The sequence below is a fragment of the Dromaius novaehollandiae genome, chromosome 5 (genome assembly GCF_036370855.1).
Source record: "Dromaius novaehollandiae isolate bDroNov1 chromosome 5, bDroNov1.hap1, whole genome shotgun sequence".
In the NCBI taxonomy this organism is placed as follows: Eukaryota; Metazoa; Chordata; class Aves; order Casuariiformes; family Dromaiidae; genus Dromaius; species Dromaius novaehollandiae.
The window spans coordinates 72,096,987-72,114,303 of record NC_088102.1 but is presented as its reverse complement, the minus strand read 5'-3'; the positions used below and the strand labels follow the sequence as shown (position 1 = coordinate 72,114,303).

The 17,317-nt window shown below is 60.4% G+C and overlaps 1 protein-coding gene across 1 annotated transcript; it reads right to left on the bottom strand.

Moving 5' to 3' along the window:
• Positions 1 to 6,517: 6,517 nt before the first annotated feature.
• Positions 6,518 to 12,675, bottom strand: LOC135328582 (antigen WC1.1-like). Its single transcript, XM_064513462.1, has 13 exons — positions 12,588 to 12,675; positions 11,620 to 11,940; positions 11,133 to 11,447; positions 10,680 to 10,988; positions 10,138 to 10,452; positions 9,521 to 9,838; positions 9,116 to 9,442; positions 8,462 to 8,848; positions 8,048 to 8,185; positions 7,608 to 7,703; positions 7,264 to 7,347; positions 6,832 to 6,960; positions 6,518 to 6,642 (listed from the first exon to the last, which is right to left on the bottom strand). The coding sequence occupies exons 1-13, from the start codon at positions 12,673 to 12,675 to the stop codon at positions 6,518 to 6,520; spliced, it is 2,952 nt and encodes a 983-aa protein (XP_064369532.1).
• Between the last annotated feature and the right edge of the window lie 4,642 nt (positions 12,676 to 17,317).

The window sequence follows — 17,317 nt, the reverse complement described above, 5'->3', positions numbered from 1 at the left end:
AGGGCTCAGGCAGGAGAGGAGGGTCCAGCAGTGCATTAGAATCAAGACTGCCTGCAAGAACTCTCTTATCATGTGTGCTCTGTATTTCTGTTTGTACTCTAAGGCAAGAGGAAGCACAGTCAGCTTGAAATGGAGCTCGATTTCTTAGGAGCTCCTCATCAGTAGGGCTACTCTAACAGCACACCAATGCTATGTGACACTTGTTTGACACCATGGTTAAGGAGAACTGCCAAAAGCTGAGGAAGGGCTGGTGTGGAGCCAGCCTCAGGAAATGTGGGAGAAATGGAGGGATGTTGTCCAAGCAGGCAAGGATGGGGCTCGGAATGTCAAGGCCCATTTGGCTCCTACGATGCTTAAGAGATGGGAGCATCTGTCACACGCGGAAAGGCTGAGAGAACTGGGCCTGTTCTTGGTGGAGAAGGGAAGCCTGTGGGGGAATCTTTATCAGTGGGCATAAATATCTGAAGGGAGGGTGTCAAGAGCTTTTCAGTGGTGCCCAGCGATAGGACAAGAGGCAACGGGCACAACCTGAAACCCAGGAAGTTCCGTCTGCCCAGCAGGATAAGCTTCTTTCCTGTGAGGGTGACAGAGCCCGGGAACAGGTTGCCCGGGGAGGTTGTGGAGTCTCCATCTTTGGAGGCATTGCAGAGGCGTCTGGATAGGGTCCTGGGCGATGGGCTTTAGATGACCCTCATGGACAGGGGCATTGGCCTCGATGATCTCCAGAGGTCCCTTCCAATCTCTGCCGTTGTGTGCTTCTGTGCTTCTGTGAACACAAGGCAGGGTGGAGGGCAGAGTCAGTTGTGCCACGCTATCGGCCCTGTGCAGATGCACTGAAACGTCACCCCAAGGCAAAAGGATCTGGAAAGCTCTGGCCACTTCAAGGCCTTCCTGACACAAAGGGCTTCTTTACCCTGTGCGGCATTGGCCTGAGGTGGCACTGCCACTGCTGAGCTATCAGGCCCTGCTCCCCGCTAGTGCAGGTGCTGGTGCAGAACTGGGAGGGCAGAGGGAGACAGCCCCCAGGATGGTTCAGTCCAGCCTGCACTTGCAATCCCCGCCCTGTATGGCTTGTTTCTCCCCCTGCAGTCACTGGGGACATAGGAGGATGCACTTCTGGTCTCTGTCCTTTTCAGGTCCAGTGAATCAGGCATGGCCCCAGCCCTGCCCCCTTGTTTCCCTCCCGCACAACGCCTGGAAGGGTGGCTGCTTCAGCATCTGCAGTAGGTAGCTAGGTGGACTGGGGGGGTCAAGGGGACCTGTGCTCGTGGCTGGCTGTACCAGCAAAGCAGTTCAGCCCAGCAATGCCTTGCAGGTCTCTCGGGCCTCCTCTAAGTTGTGGCAGCAGCCCTCACCCAAGGGCAGGGGAATTCCCAGCACCTCGCTCCGCCTCGGAATGCACCCTCCATCCGACATCCGGGAGCCCTCTGCCAGGGCAGGAACGAAGGTGGCCAGCACCTGCTCACAGTTGCTTCACAGCTGGTGGGAATCCTTCCCTGCCCAGACAGCCCCGCTGCCAGGTGGGGACATTTTTCCCAGCTGCAGCACAACAGGCATCTAGTGTGCCTGAGCGTGGAGATTCAAAGCACCCCCATCCATAACGACACCGTCCTCCCCCACCGGTATGACAGCAGCAAAATTCCCTTCTTCCCTTGAGTGCAGCCAACTGCTGCTGCGTTTCTTCCTTTAATCCCAATGTGTTCAATCTTTCAATCAAGCTGGAAAAGGAGAGGAACTGCTAAAATGACCCCAGGTATTCACTGCCACCTGAGACCACACGGCATGGTCCACCTCGATGGCAACACACTGTCCCGGCCCCACAGCATCTGACCTCAGGGGGCCTGCACGGCCACAGCCTTGCTGCCATGCCCACTCCCTGCCCATGGCTTTCACTGCCCTGGTGCTTCTGGGGAAAAGAGGCAGAAGGTATCCAAAGCCTCACAGCTCACGGGGTTTGCCACACTGGCCTCCAAGCAGCCATGGTGCACCCAGGGCAGTGCAGGTGACGGGGGAGACTTTGGTTGTTCTGTCTCAGTGTCTGCTCAGGTGAACCATGTCTGTGTTTCAGTGCTTTCCAGCTCTGAATCAGGGAACGGGAGCCAGGGTTAAGCACGTGGCAGGAGTCCCACAGGGCCCACCTGAACCACTCTGATCAAAGCCAGGCTCTGTGCCAGCTCTTGTTTGGGCAGAAGGTCACAGGGGCCTTGAGCTCTCGTTTCAGGTTTCTCTTTAGCTCGGGGGTGCACAAGTCCAGAGAGTGCAACTCCGTACTTGCATCCCACTAGGACACCGCAGGGCCTGCTTGCTGTCTGAGCAAAAGGCATTGGCCATGCAGGGCCCAGGTGGCTCATGGCTCCATGTGGGCTGTGCCTGTCAAAAAATACCACCCAGACCGTGAAGGCCAGAGGGGCGAGTGCAAGTGCTGGCTCCATGCAGAGGCACTTCTGGTCCAGCCCAGATGGAAGAGTCCAAGCAGGGGCAATGACAGAGCTTGGAAATCAAGTGTGCTGCACTCCCTGCTGTAGTGGGGCTGATTTCTTTCCAGTTGAGGTAGAAAACATAGTCAAACCGTGTATCTTTATACTGCTCCTGCCCACTCCACGGTGATCTTCCTCCTTGTCATTGTCTTTCCCATCCCTGCAGCTCCCAGCAGCACAGTGGTGTGTGGCGCTTGTCCTTCTTCATGAGGTTGAAACAGCCGTGCCACAGTAACAGCAGCGTTAGCTTGCTTGTTGCCTGAGGCTGCATGTGTCTGGCTTACACTTGTGGTTTCCTGAACTACTCTTAGAGTACTGCAATGCCAGGGGACATCTGTTTGACACCATGCTTAAGGAGAACTGCCAAGAGCTGAAGCAGGGCTTGTGTGGAGCCAGCCTCAGGAAACATGGGAGGAATAGAGGGATGTTGCCCGAGTAGGCAGAGCTGGGGCTCAGAAGGCCTACTCTGAGGCCCCTTTGGAGTTTAATGTGTTGAGGGATGTGAAGGAGAGCAAGCAGGGCTTCTTTAAATCCATCAATAACCAAAGGAGGAGAAGGGAAGTTGTGGGCTCACTGCTGACCGGGGAAAGGGCCCTGGTGACAAAGCATACGGAAAAGGCAGAGATCCTGAATGCTGCTTTGCTGCAGTCTTTCCCATGAAGACTGGCCCTCCCCACATCCCAGGCCCTGGAGAGCTGGGAGAAAGCCTCAAGAGAGGATGACTTTTCCTCGGTGGAGGAGGATGGACTTAGGGATCACTGAAGCAAACTGGACATCCACAAGTCCATGCACCCTCATGGCATGCCCCCAGGGGTGGTGACGAGCTGGCCAAGGTCCTTGCTAGGCCCCTCTCAGTCCTCTTTGGAAGCTGCTGGAGATCAGGAGAGGTGCCTGAGGCCTGGAAGAGAGCCAATGCCACTCCAGTCTTCCACGAGGGCAAGAAGCAGGGTGCAGGGAAATACACGCTGGGCAGCCTCACCTCGATCCCTGCCAAGGTGGTGGAGCAGCTCATCCTGGACACCATTGGCAAGCATGTGGAGGCTAAGAAAGTGATCCAGAGTAGCGAGCATGGATTCCCAAAGGGGGAAATCATGCTTAACCAACGTGAGAGCCTTCTAGGATGGGACGCCTGGCTGGGTAGATGAGGGGAGAGCAGGGCAAGTTGTCTCCCTTGACTTGAGCAAGGCTTTGGACGCTGTCTCCCATCACATCCTCACAGGCAAGCTGAGGAAGTGTGGGTTAGATGGGCAGACAGTGAGGTGGCTTAAAACTGGCTGTCTGGCAGAGCTCAGAGGATTGTGATGAGCAGCACAAAGTCTCGTTGCAAGCCTGTAGCTGGCAGTGTCTGCCAGGGGTCCATGCTGGGTGCAATACTGTTCATCTTCTTCCTCAGTGACGTGGATGAGGGGACAGAGTGCACCCACAGCAAGTGTGCTGATGATCGAAAACCAGGAGGAGTGGCTGATAGCCCAGAGGGCTGTGCTGCCCTTCCGAGGGAGCTCGACAGTCTGGGGAGATGGGCAGAGGGGAACCTCATGAAGCTGAATCAAGGGAAGTGCAGAGGCCTGCCCCTGGGGAGGAATACCCGCTGCAGCAGTAAAGGGTGGTGGCTGTGTCCCGATCCAATATCGGGGGGGGGGTTCGTTATGATCCCAAAGACGAGATTAAGACGCTAAAACCGGTCAAATAGCGTACAACCTTTTAACTTTATTTTCCACAGAGTGGGGAGAAAAGGTGGGGGGAGAAGGCGAAGGGGAGGAGAAAGAGAAAGAGAGAGAGAGAAAAGGGGGAGAGAGAAAGAGATATCACCACCCGTGGATCCAGCGGCGTCCCGTTGGTCCTCTTCACCCTGGGTGTAAATTTTAGCGATGCGCGTGCAGTAATTACAACTCGAGCAGGGTCCGACCCTAGGTTCCCGCTGAAAAGTTTGGAATGACACGCGTGCAGTAGTTACAGCTCGAGTTGGGTGCCTCCAAAGAGGGACCCTGAACAAAGAAATCCCTGGGCAATTATAGCTTTTTCAAATTAAGTTTCCCACCCCTCACGCGGTAGTTCAGACCAATAGTAATTTTTGGGTCTGGGGTCTCCTGCTCCCTATTGGGTCTCATCGTTGTTCCCAGGCAGGCTGCTTTTCTCCCTTATCTTTACTGTTGCGGTTTCTGCTGACAAATGTGTTGATTCCTCGGGTTCTGCCCTTCTTTCTCAGGGCCCTGACAAACAGGTGTTGTTCCAGCAATTAGCACTGCCCCAGCAGTGACAGTAGGTGTTATCTTCCAAGGTCCTGACGAGGAGGATATAATCCAGACCCCCCCTAATTAACACTGTTTCAGCAGTGAGGGGAGGCTTTGTTTCCCAGGGTCCTGGCGCCCAAGCAGGCCTTATTTCAAAGCCTTGACATCCTCCCTCCCAGAGTGTGAAGCATAGGAATGCAAACTGCTTGTAACTCCCTTATCTTTCCAGTCTGCACCAGCTCTGGGGCCCTTTCTCACTGAACTAGGGAGTGCGGCTAAGCAAGTTTTATAAAAGTTGTGTTAAGCAGCAGTAATTTGCAGTCCAGGTCCCAAAGTCTCTGCCCGATCGTGCCCTGGTTCAGCGCAGGCTTGGTGTGTCCTGGGTGGTCGCAGGGAGACCATTTCGGGGGTCGCAGCAGCTCAGTCCTGTTTCCGCTGGGAACAGGTGGCTTGTTTGGGGATATGGTTTGCTTGCATCTTATGTACCAAGAAATGTTTAAGGCAAAAGTTCACTCATCTGTCCGCCACAGGCTGACCTGCTGGAAAGCAGCTGTGCAGAGAAGGACCTGGGAGGCCTGGTGGACAACAAGCTGACCGTGAGCCAGCAATGTGCCCTTGTGGCCAAGAAGGCCAAGGGTATGCTGGGCTGCATTAGGCAGAGTGTTGTCAGCAGGTGGAGGGAGGTGATCCTGTGCCTCTACTGAGCCCTGGGGAGGCCACGTCTGGAGTGCTATGTGCAGTTCTGGGCTCCTCAAGATGAGAGAGACATGGAGCTCCTGGAGTGAGTGCAGTAAAGGGCTCCTAAGATGCTGAAGGAATGGGAATATGTATCATACAAGGAAAAGCTGAGAGAGCTAGGCCTGTTCATGGTGGAGGAGAGAAGCCTGAGGGCGGGGGGTCTGTACTGATGGGTATAAATATGTGAAGGGAGTGTGTGAAGAGGATGGGGCCAGACTCTTTTCACTGGTGCCCAGTGATGCCTCCAATCAAGGAGACAAAGCATCTGCCCTGCTCTCCCAGATGGGGGCTTTTACTAGGTGGCAGGCAGGAAGGCAGACCATAGCCTCCCTCCAAGACATCTCCAATTGTCACACTATTGTCCTGCCCTTGTGTTTGGGCTGCAGGCCTGCCTTACAGCAAGGGAAACCTCCAGTGAGGAGAGGAAGCCTGCCAGCTGCTCCACCACTGCTGCATCGGGCAGCGCTGCCCATGCTTGGCTCTTTCTATAGAGCAGCGCTTGCTCCACTGCAGTCCCTGCCATGGGCAGTGTGCACCACCAGCGATGGCAAATGTCGACCTGGTGCAGAGCTGCTCTGGGGCGGGTGAGGGCCACAGTGGTCAGAGCGCCGTGCGTGGTGACATCCCAGTGTAGGACAGTGCGGGCGAAAGACCTGCAGCAGCAACAGCGATTAACTGGAGTTGTGCCAGGCCAGCAGGAGAGTTACTGGCTATGTGCAACAGAGCTCACTCTGAGCAGGACGTGCTCCTTGTCCTCCCCATCCACCCCTGAGGATACAGCAGTGTGCCCAAAGTCCTCACCTTGGGGCCGAGGCTCCAAACATTTTTTTATTTTTTTAATAGAAGAGAGAGAAATGCACAGTGGAAGCACAAACTCAGGCAGCGCCTGGAGGGCTGCGCGGGAGGGATGATGGAGGCACATCTCCATGGTGCCCATAGTCCCTGGCCAGCCCGAGTGGGCCGTTAATGAGACAGACGATGCCTGCTGTGGTTGGCCTGTGACTCGTGGGGCCAGAGCCCCATGGCACCGTGTGTGTCCTCAGGGACTGCCGCAGTGCGGCTCTGCCGTGCTCACAGCGAGGTCCCAGGGCCGCTGACACCAACGTCGTCGTAGCCCATGTCTTGGGGCGCTGAAGCTGGTGCATCTGTCGTGGCTCCTGGCAGCTCCGGGTGGCTCAGCGAGGGCCGGCTCCCCGCTGCGGACAGCATGGCCGGTGCCTCTAGGGGGCATTTCATCCCCCGGCTGCCAGGTCCAGGCCAGTGGTCCCCGCCATGCCCAGGCACCACCCACCGCCGCAGTAGAGCACGGGGGAGCCACCTCTCCCGGCGGGATGGCACAGTGCTGGGAATGCCAGTGCTGCTGTGCAGGCTGCAGCACCTCTTACCTTCCAGCACTGCAACCTCAGAAACATCTCCGTTGCTTGACCCTGGAGAAGCGGCCTCTCCCGGGTGCAGCACGGCCGCGGCATCATCATACCCGTCCGGGGGGCCATGCCTGGGCAGGGCAGGGGTGTCTGCAACAGACAGGGCAGTGAAACGAAGGCCAGGGCAGGGACGTGTTGTGCCAGCCACCACTGGCCAAGGAGCTGCGGGTGCCGACATGGGGGCCAGGCCTGCTGCATGGGGCTGCCAGCTCTCGGATGGAGCCAGCAGCCCAGAGGCTCATCCCCAGCCATGAGTGTTGGCCCAGAAAATAACCGAGGGCCACGTGGCCATGCTGCACAGGCACCATGTGAGGCCCCTGCTGGCACTGGCTGCGGCACGAGGGCTGCACCTCTGGGCATGTTGCAGCACGGCCCTGCACTCCAGCCCCGTACCTGCTGCTGTCGCGGGGCTGCTGACCTCCACACTGTCACTGGTGTAATACGGCAGCTTTGTAGCTGAGCCTTCTGATGGAGAGCCTGGGGGATGGGGCATTAGGAGAGGCTGCCCAGTCCCACGGCCTAGCCAGCACCCTGGGCAGGACAGCCTCACCGCACAGCGGGGGCTGTGAGGGGCCAGGATACGGCCCTGCACTGCACCTCCCCGTGGTCAGCCCATGGCCAGGCCCCCAGCACAGCTGCTGCAGCGGGTGCGTGGGGGCCTCAGCGCAGAGACCTCCTTCCCCAGGGAGAGGTGCCGGGCTGGGCTGACCCGAGCACGGGAGTCAGGGTGTACGCACCTGAGCCACTGGGCACCTCCTGGTACTCCGGCGTCAGGGTGTAGTCAAGCTCCTCATAGACGGCCTCAGAGATTGTGTCCCCAGCTCTGCCAGGGCCTGGAAAGCAAGGGCAGCCATAACCCCAGGCCATGAGCACAGCACGTGGGATGGTGGGGGTCACCAGCTGTGCCCCCGATATCCCTGTGGCCCAGCTCCACTGCTGTGCCCCATCTGCTGAGTGGCTCTGGTGCCCCTGCCTGGCCCTCGTGCTTCGCCGGGTCCTGCCCTCGCTTGGCACTGGCCTCCTGGCCTCCAATGCTGTGCCTGTCCCCAGCCTGTGCAGCCGGGCCGCCCCATGGCCAGGCAGTCCCGGGAGCCATCAGTGGCCCCCAGCCCTGACTGGCTCTGCCCTGGCCCTCATCCTGGTAGATTCAGCCCCAGAGAATCCCGGTGCGACCCACCTCTGTGCCGAGCCATGGCGCGCCATGCCTGCATGGCGAGAGCCCCCAGGGCCAGGCAGAGCAGAGTACCCAGGACGATGCAGAGGATGGTGGGCACCGGCATGGCCCCAGCACCCCCCGCGGGGCTCCTGTGGGCACCTGTGAGGACACCAAAACACGGCAGAGCTGGAGGGAGGCTGGGGACCCTGTCCCATCCTGCATCACTGTGGATGCATGGGGGGATGCAGGGGAGTGGCTGGCAGGACAGCGAGGCCAAGAAGGGCACCCCTGGGCCAAAGGGCCAACCCCTGCATGAAGCCGAGGGGTGACAGTGCCCGGGCAGCTGGGGTCTCCTTGGCAGAGCTGCTCCCCCTCCACTGGGCTGCGCCAGCCCGAGCTGGAGGGTCCCTGGGGCCACTGCGCTGGCAAAGCTACCTGTGCAAGCTGTGCCGTCTGGGCATCCAGTTGCCCTGGCTGGCGTGGGAGTCACTCTGGTGCCGCCAGGGTCCCCGTCGCACGTGATGTGGGTATCGCCAGGGGAGTCACAGGGCTGCAGGTGCCAGGGTGCCGAGGGGCAGTGCCAGAGGGAGTCGGTCCCCAGCTCGCACTGCACCCAGGCCAGCCACGCGGGGCCTGAGCCCTGTGTGGTTGCCGGAGCAGATGCCAGTCGGCCCGTGGCCCCGCAGCCCAGCTGCTGGCACACCACGGCGGCTGTGGCGGGGCTGGTGCCATTGGCGCACACGCTGCCCCACGTCCCATTGTAGAAGACCTCCAGGCGCCCGGTGCAGCCACTGCTACCCGCCAGCCGCAGGACTGTGAGCTCTGCAAGGGGTCAGAATGGGGAAGCACAGCTCAGGCAGGCGTGGGCAGACACCCCCACTGTCCTGGCCACTCCGCCCACCTCCCCGGGGCACCAGGAGAAGCACCCCAAGCAGTGGACACGCTGGGGCAGTGGGGCAAATGTGCCGTCTCGCTTCCCGTACTGCCCAGGGTGTGGGGAGCTGGTCAGGGAGGCCGGTGGGGAGGGCTGGCACCACGGCCGGTCCCACAGCCCCGCTCTCCCTGGCCCCGGTGGAGCATGCCGCTGACCTGAGCAAACGGCTGCTGCGCCAGCACCCTGCTTGCAACCACGCTGCCCCAGGGCCAGGACCGGGGCCGGGGCCGGGCAGTCCCAGAGCGTTGCCTCAGCCCCGGAGCACCTGCCGGTGCCCAGCCACACTGGCCCCGAGCCCCGGCCATAGTGGGCCGAGCCGGGCACTGCCAGGGCCTCGCCGCAGCCCAGCTGGCGGCAGACGACGGTGGCGTCCCAGAGGTCCCAGGCATCCTCGCAGACCTGGCTCCAGGTCCCCTGCACGTAGACCTCCACTCTCCCAGCACAGCGCCCAGGGCCGCTTGCCAGCCGCACCCGCCGGCTCCCTGCAGCCAGAGACAGCCCGGGATGGGGCAGCCGCTCGGTCCCCCGCGGCGCACCGGGGCCCTTCCCGGCACACTCACCCGAACACACAACCACTGCTTCCTCGGTGTGGCCCGGTGGCATGGTGCTGTGCAGGGTGGCATTGCACTGGGCCAGGCAAGCCTCTGTGCCCGTGCACCGGAGCCCGCTCAGCCCCAGGGGACTCGAGCCTGGCTGCAGCACTGGGGCAGCATAGGCCTTCTGCACTGTGCCGCACCGGAGCTGCCGGCACACCACGCTGGCACTGCTGACGTCCCACTGCTGTGGCAGGACTCGGCCCCAGGCCCCACCCAGGGCCACTTCCAGGCGGCCATCACAGCGGCTCTCCCCGTCCACCAGCCGCAGGGGTTCAGCACCACCTGTCCCCGCACAGAGGCGAGATGTCCTGAGGCACTGTGGGGACCGCGGGGTGCCAAGGAGTCCCACAGGATGCTGGGGGACAGCACGGCCCCACTGTCCTCCTCCTGCCCATGTGCCTGCTGCCCTGTGCCTGGGCTCAGCCCTCCTCCTGCCCTGACATGGCCCTGCTTCCCCACATGGGCCCTGTGCCCCACAGCTCCTGCTGGCAGTGGGAGGGAGGGGCACCCCTCTTTTTTGGGGTGCCGGGTCCCCCCTCCCCAGGAAGCCCTCCTGTCTGACGCCACCTCCCCGCACGCACCTGAGCAATTGACTGCAGCAGTGTGGCCCAGCGAGCAGGCAGGGGTCCCCAGCGCCGTGGCAGGGCACTCTCCCAGGTGGGACTCGGTCCCGCTGCAGTGAAACGTGTCCCGCCACAGCGGGCCACTCCCTGTCCCAAAATACCCTCCACGGGGCACGGAGGCTGCAAAGCCGCAGCCAAGGTGGTGGCAGAGCACCTGGGCGTCGGGCATGTCCCAGCCGGCGTCGCAGAGGGAGCCCCAGGTGCCGCGTGCCTCCAGCTCCACCCGCCCTGTGCACTCTGTGCTGCCGTTCACCAGCCTGAAGCCCGTGTAGGCTGGGAGGGAGAAAAGGGTGCTCATGTCCCCTGCTCTGCAATGGTGGGGGCATGCAGGCATGGCAGCCCTCTGCCTCCCACACCCTGCTGCCTTCCCGCACCCCTGGGGGCTGCCACAAGCCAGCCCGCAGCCTCCCTACCCTGTCCCTGCCCAGGTCATCCCTGTCTCCTCTGCCCGTTTCCTGCGCCCCCTGCTGCAACCTCTGCCCCGCACCCCACGCTCTTACGGGAGCAGATGACACCGGCATCGCTGGCGTGGGTGCAGCCCTGGCCATGGGGCAGCCTGCGGGCACAGGCAGACAGGAGGGATTCGTTGCCTGCACACTCAAAGCCCCCGTCCCAGATGGGCCCGGCTCCTGCCCCAAAGCGTGCCGCCCCAGTGATGGCCAGAGCTGCTCCACAGCCCAGCTCCTTGCAGATGACATGGGCGGTGTTGAGGTCCACGTGGGCTTCACAGAGGGTGGCCCAGGCTCGGCCCTGCCTGACCTCCACGCGGCCCAAGCAGGCACTGTCTCCGCCAACCAGCCGCACAAACCCTGCCGGAGGAGAGAGTCTGGGATCTCTTGGGGGTCCCTGGGACACACTGGGGGGTTGTGGAGGGGCTGCCACCAGAGCCATGGTGCTGGCACAGATGGCCCCAATTGCGAGAAAGCCTGGGCCGTGACCACCACAGCTCTTACCTTGGCAGACCACGCCAACATCCCAGTCATGGCGGCCAGTGTATGGCCCCCACCCTTGGACAGTGCATTCCCAGACGGCAGACTCGTCCCCACGACAGTCCACCAGAGCCAGATGGATTGGTCCAGACCCTTTCCCAAAGCGAGTTGAGCCGTGTGCGCTTTTGGCCGAGCCACAGCCCAGCTGCTGACACACCACCTCGGCATCCTCCATTTCCCATCTGTCGTCTGACACTGTTCCCCACTGGCCCCGCAGCTTCACCTCCACTCTGCCTGCACAGGGACCACCTCCATTCACCAGCCTCAGCTCCACGGCATCTGCATTAGAGGTGCCCTCAGGGCATGAGAGTGGTGCACTGCAGCCCCACTCCTGCACTCCGTGTGTGCCCGAGGAGCCGCCGGTGGGGAGGCCGTGGGCATACCCATGCTGGCTCCCAACTGCGTGCAGCCAAGGGGCTGCCCCCCCCAGCACGGTAACCCAAAACCTCACCTGAGCATGTCACCCCAACATCCCAGTTGTGGTCACAGTAGTGCTGGCCCCAGCCAAAGTGGGGGCAGTTGTGGAGTGCTGTCTCGGTGCCACGGCAGAAGAAGGGCTGCAGCCAAATCCGGCCAGCCCCTGCTCCGAACGGCATGTATGGGGAGGCCCTGGCCATGGTGCCACATCCCAGCTGCCTGCAGACCACGGAGGCCCCACGGACATCCCAGTCGAAGTCATAGCTGCACACGGTGCCCCACTGGCCCTCGTGCTTCACCTCCACCCGACCGGCGCAGCGGCTGCCTCCGTTAACCAGTCGCAGCTCCCCGGTGCCTGTGGGTGCCCATGTGGGACCACAAAGGAGGACATGGAGTCCCAGCATGGTGCCACGGGCACCTGGCACAGCCTACCCTGCCAGGCTGGCCCGGCGCACTATGTCCCACAGCTGTTCCCTGCCCTGATGGCCTCCACTCCCCACTGTGGGCCTGGCTTTTGGGTCCCACTGTATGGCCGTGTGTCTGGAAAAGCCCTGGGGGCACTGCAGGATGCGAGCTGTGAAGAAAGGCAAGGCCATATCCAGCCCCTCAATGTCCAGCACCTGGCGCAAGGGGAAAACTGCGGGGCATGCATCCTGCCACATATGCTCAGATGTGAAGAAAAGCAGGGCCGTATACAGACCCTGAATATCCGGCACCCGATGCAAGGTGGAGGTGGCCGAGGACATGTCCTGCCACATGTGCTCAGTGTTTGGCCCCACTGGCAAAAGCCCTGTCCCCAGCGCAACACAGGCACGGCGAGTCCCCAAGGGCTGCCCAGGCAGGGTGTCTCTGCTGGTTGCTTGGGAAGCTCGCCCAGCAGGTCACACACAGACCCATGGTGGCCACCCCAGGCCCATTGTGGCTTCCCCATCCCCAGGGCTGCCTCCCACTCTCAGCATGGGGGCAGGCAGCTCCAGCCCCGGGGAGCCCGCAGGCACTCACCCCTGCAGAGCTGCACGCACAGCAGCAGCCCCAGTGCGCTGGCAAGGAGCTGGCTGGTAGTGGCCATCCCAAACATCTCCTGCCCCATGCTGCAATCTCCAGCACCCGCTCTCCTCCTGGGCCACCAGAGACTGCTGCGGTGGGGAGGGCAATATATAGGCAGAGGTGCAGGCCCCACTGCCAGGGGAGCCAATCAACGGCGTCAGGCACCTTTTGAGACGTTATCAGGAGGGTTATCTCCCATTTGACGGAGCACCAGCCTCCAATAACCTTCTCCATCCCCGTGCATGCCCATATATGCGTCTCGGCTCCACTTCTGGCAAAACGCGCTCCCCACCAGTGGGTGGGTGCCTGCCTGGCTGTCCCCGTGGGGAGCCTGATGATGATCTGAGCAGGGCTCCCTGCCTGGGTGCTGCAGCGGGTGCAGGGTGTGTGGGCCCTCCCTGTGCCTGATCCCGCATGGGTCTGGGTGTGTCACACTGTGCCAGGGGGCCCGGCAAGAGCCCTCCCTTGACAGGGACTGTCCTCTGCTGGGGGCAGCATCTGCTGCAGCCTCCTTGCTGCTGTGGGGCTGACCTCTGGCACCAGGTCCCACCGCACTGCAGCCCTCCACATGGGGCAGGCACTGGGGCTGGCCCTGGGCTAGAAAGCTCCAGCGTGGCACCAAGTCAAGCCCAGCCCCAGGCTCCATGGCACATTGGCAGGAGGGACTGGGCCCCTCCTGGGCCCCTCGCAGCAGCCTGTGGGTGGATGGAGGCACTGCCCAGTTGCCTGTAGGTCTGTGCCCTTCAGCCTGTGAGCCCCCACACAGCCACACTCACTCGACACAGCCCTAAGGCAGGAAGGAGGTGGTTCCCCCACTGCACACCAGCCCCCACGGGGAAGCAGCAGCGGCAGCCCGAGTGCTGCTCTGTGTCAGAGCACACGCATCTGCCAGGGCTGCTGAACAGCCAGCATCTCACCACCTGCTTCTGTTTCTGCTCAGCCAGCTGCATTTCAGAGTACGATAACGCTAGGCTTCTGTGTATCAGTATCTCTTTGCAGTGCCACTGCCACAGAGACCTGGAGCAAATCCAGAGCATCCGAGGGGCTCTGGGGACAAATCTGAGGGTCATGGGAGACCGGTGTTGGTTCCTTTGAGCCTGCTGGTCAAGGGGACAGTCTGGCCAGGAGTGGAGACCTCCCCCACGTCAACATTGCTCTGCATGGGTGGTATCCCTGGCAGGGCTTTGCCTTTGTGGTCATCACATTTAACCTCCCCAGCATCTGCCTGAGTGCAGAGCAGCAAGCAGGAAATGAAGGAGAGCCTCCGCCGAGCACAAGAGTGGTCTGTCGTGAGGCTCAGGAGATGAGCTGATGTCTCAGGAGGGTGGCCTGGATAAGCTGACCCGAACTCCAGTGAAAAAGGGCACATAGAGGAGGAGGAAGGGAGCAGGAGCTTTGCCAACAAGGTCTCCCAGGCCACTGTGCTTAGGGAAAGGGCTCAGGCAGGAGAGGAGGGTCCAGCAGTGCATGAGCATCATGACTGCCTGCAGGAACTCTCTTGTCATATGTGCTCTGCATGTCTGTTTCCACTCTAAACGAAGAAGCAACAAAGTCATTTCGAAACAGAGCCAGATTTCTTAGGAGCTCCTCATCAATAGGACTACTCTAACAGCACTCCAATGCTGTGTGACATCTGTTTGACACCATGGTTAAGGAGAACTGCCAAAAGCTGAGGAAGGGCTGGTGTGGAGCCAGCCTCAGGAAATGTGGGAGAAATGGAGGGATGTTGTCCAAGCAGGCAAGGATGGGGCTCGGAATGTCAAAGCCCATTTGGCTCCTACGATGCTTAAGAGATGGGAGCATCTGTCACACGCGGAAAGGCTGAGAGAACTGGGCCTGTTCATGGTGGAGAAGGGAAGCCTGTGGGGAGACCTTTATCAGTGGGCATAAATATCTGAAGGGAGGGTGACAAGAGCTTTTCAGTGGTGCCCAGCAATAGGATGAGAGGCAATGGGCACAACCTGAAACCCAGGAAGTTCCGTCTGCCCAGCAGGAAAAGCTTCTTTCCTGTGAGTGTGACAGAGCCCGGGAACAGGTTTCCTGGGGAGGTCGTGGAGTCTCCGTCCTTGGAGGCATTGCAGAGGCGTCTGGATAGGGTCCTGGGCGATGGGCTTTAGATGACCCTCATGGACAGGGGCATTGGCCGCGATGATCTCCAGAGGTCCCTTCCAACCTCTGCCGTTGTGTGCTTCTGTGCTTCCGTGAACACAAGGCAGAGCGCAGGGCAGCTTCAGTCGTGCCACGCTGTCGGCCCTGTGCAGATGCACTGAAACGTCACCCCAAGGCAAAAGGATCTGGAAAGCTCTGGCCACTTCAAGGCCTTCCTGACACAAAGGGCTTTTTTACCCTGTGTGGTATTGGCCTGAGGTTGTAATGCCACTGCCGAGCTGCCAGGCCCTGCTCCCTGCTAGTGCAGGTGCTGGTGCAGAACTGGGAGGGCAGAGGGAGACAGCGCCCGGGATGGTTCAGTCCAGCCTGCACCTGCATTCTCCCTTTTACGGCCTGTTTCTCCCCACTGACTGCAGTGGGAACATGGGAGGATGCCACTTCCAGTCTGTACCCTTTTCAGGTCCAGTGAATCAGGCACGGCCCCAGCCCTGCCCCCTTGTTTCCCTCCCACACAACGCCTGGAAGGGTGGCTGCTTCAGCGTCTGCAGTAGGTAGCTAGGTGGATTTGGTTGTCAAGGGGACCTGTGCTCGTGGCTGGCTGTACCAGCAAAGCAGTTCAGCCCAGCAATGCCTTGCAGGTCTCTCGGGCCACCTCTAAGCTGTGGCAGCAGCACCCACCCAAGGGCAGGGCAGTTCCCAGCACCTCGCTCCACCTCGGAATGCACCCTCCATCCAACATCCCGGAACCCCCTTCCAAGGCAGGGACGAGGGTGGCCAGCACCTGCCCACAGTTGTGTCACAGCTGGGGGAATCATTCTCTGCCCAGGCAAGCTCAGCTGCCATGTGGGGACATTTTTCCCCAGCTGCAGCACAACAGACAGCTCCAGTGCCCCAGCGTGGGGATTTTCCCACTGTGTACAGACACCAGGGACGAGGTGCAGACCAGCAACTGAGTCAGGGCTCTCGCAGGACACATCCTACCTTGGCTGCAAAGCTCAGTGCATAGCCACTTGCTTCCCTAGTTGAAAGAGTAGCAGGTCACAGCAACAGAAGCTGTCGGGAAGTGGACTAGTGGCAGGGGCTTGTCAGACCTCAGCATTCCGGTATGGGCTGCATACAAATGCTGGCAGGCCTTGCAGAGAGACAAGAGCAGCATACAGGACTCATGTAGCGTAACCGTCGACCATGTAGACCTTCTGTGTTTTGGAGTTTAATGTGTTGACGGATGTGAAGTACAGCAAGCAGGGCTTCTTTAAATCTATCGATAACCAGAGCAAGAGAAGGGAAAGTGTGCGCTCACTGCTGACTGGGGCAGGGGCCCTGGTGACAAAGCATACGGAAAAGGCAGAGATCCTGAATGCTGCTTTGCTGCAGTCTTTCCCATGAAGACTGGCCCTCTGCACATCCCAGGCCCTGGAGAGCAGGGAGAAAGCCTTAAGAGAGGACGACTTTTCCTCAGTGGAGGAGGATGGACTTAGGGATCACTGAAGCAAACTGGACATCCACAGGTGCATGCACCCTCATGGCATGCCACCAGGAGTGCTGACGACCTGGCCAAGGTTCTTGCTAGGCCCCTCTCAGTCCTCTTTGGAAGGTGCTGGAGATCAGGAGAGGTGCCTGAGGCCTGGAAGAAAGCCAGTGCCACTCCAGTCTTCCAAGAGGGCAAGAAGCAGGGTGCAGGGTGCTTAACCAACGTGAGAGCCTTCTAGGATGGGACGCCTGGCTGGGTAGATAAGGGGAGAGCAGGGCAAGTTGTCTCCCTTCACTTGAGCAAGGCTTTGGACACTGTCTCCCATCACATCCTCACAGGCAAGCTGAGGAAGTGTGGGTTAGATGGGCAGACAGTGAGGTGGCTTAAAACTGGCTGTCTGGCAGAGCTCAGAGGGTTGTGATGAGCAGCACAAAGTCTCGTTGGAGGCCTGTAGCTAGCGGTGTCTGCCGGGGGTCCATGCTGGGTCCAGTATTGTTCATCTTCTTCCTCAGTGACGTGAATGAAGGGACAGAGTGAAGCTGGATAAATGGAAGTGCAGAGGCCTGCCCCTGGGGAGGAATACCCGCTGCAGCAGTAGAGGGTGGTGGCTGACCTGCTGGAAAGCAGCCGTGCAGAGAAGGACCTGGGAGGCCTGGTGGACAGCAAGCTGACCGTGAGCCAGCAATGTGCCCTTGTGGCCAAGAAGGCCAAGGGTATGCTGGGCTGCATTAGGCAGAGTGTTGTCAGCAGGTGGAGGGAGGTGATCCTGTGCCTCTACTGAGCCCTGGGGAGGCCACGTCTGGAGTGCTATGTGCAGTTCTGAGCTCCCCAAGACAAGAGAGACACGGAGCTCCTGGAGCAAGTGCAGTAAAGGGCTCCTAAGATGCTGAAGGAATGGGAATATGTATCATACAAGGAAAAGCTGAGAGAGCTAGGCCTGTTCATGGTGGAGGAGAGAAGCCTGAGGGCGGGGGGTCTGTACTGATGGGTATAAATATGTGAAGGGAGTGTGTGAAGAGGATGGGGCCAGACTGCTTTCAGTGGTCCCCAATGATGCCCCCAATCAAGGAGACAAAGCATCTGCCCTGCTCTCCCAGATGGGGGC

Excerpts from the sequence above, each read along its gene's own strand:
- LOC135328582 (XM_064513462.1), bottom strand. The coding sequence starts at position 12,675 with ATGGGGCAGGAGATGTTTGGGATGGCCACTACCAGCCAGCTCCTTGCC. Across the intron at positions 9,839-10,137 it reads TGCTGCAGTCAATTGCTCAG|GTGGTGCTGAACCCCTGCGG; the intron begins GTGCGTGCGGGG and ends GTGCGGGGACAG. Across the intron at positions 8,186-8,461 it reads AGACGGCACAGCTTGCACAG|GTGCCCACAGGAGCCCCGCG; the intron begins GTAGCTTTGCCA and ends GTGTCCTCACAG.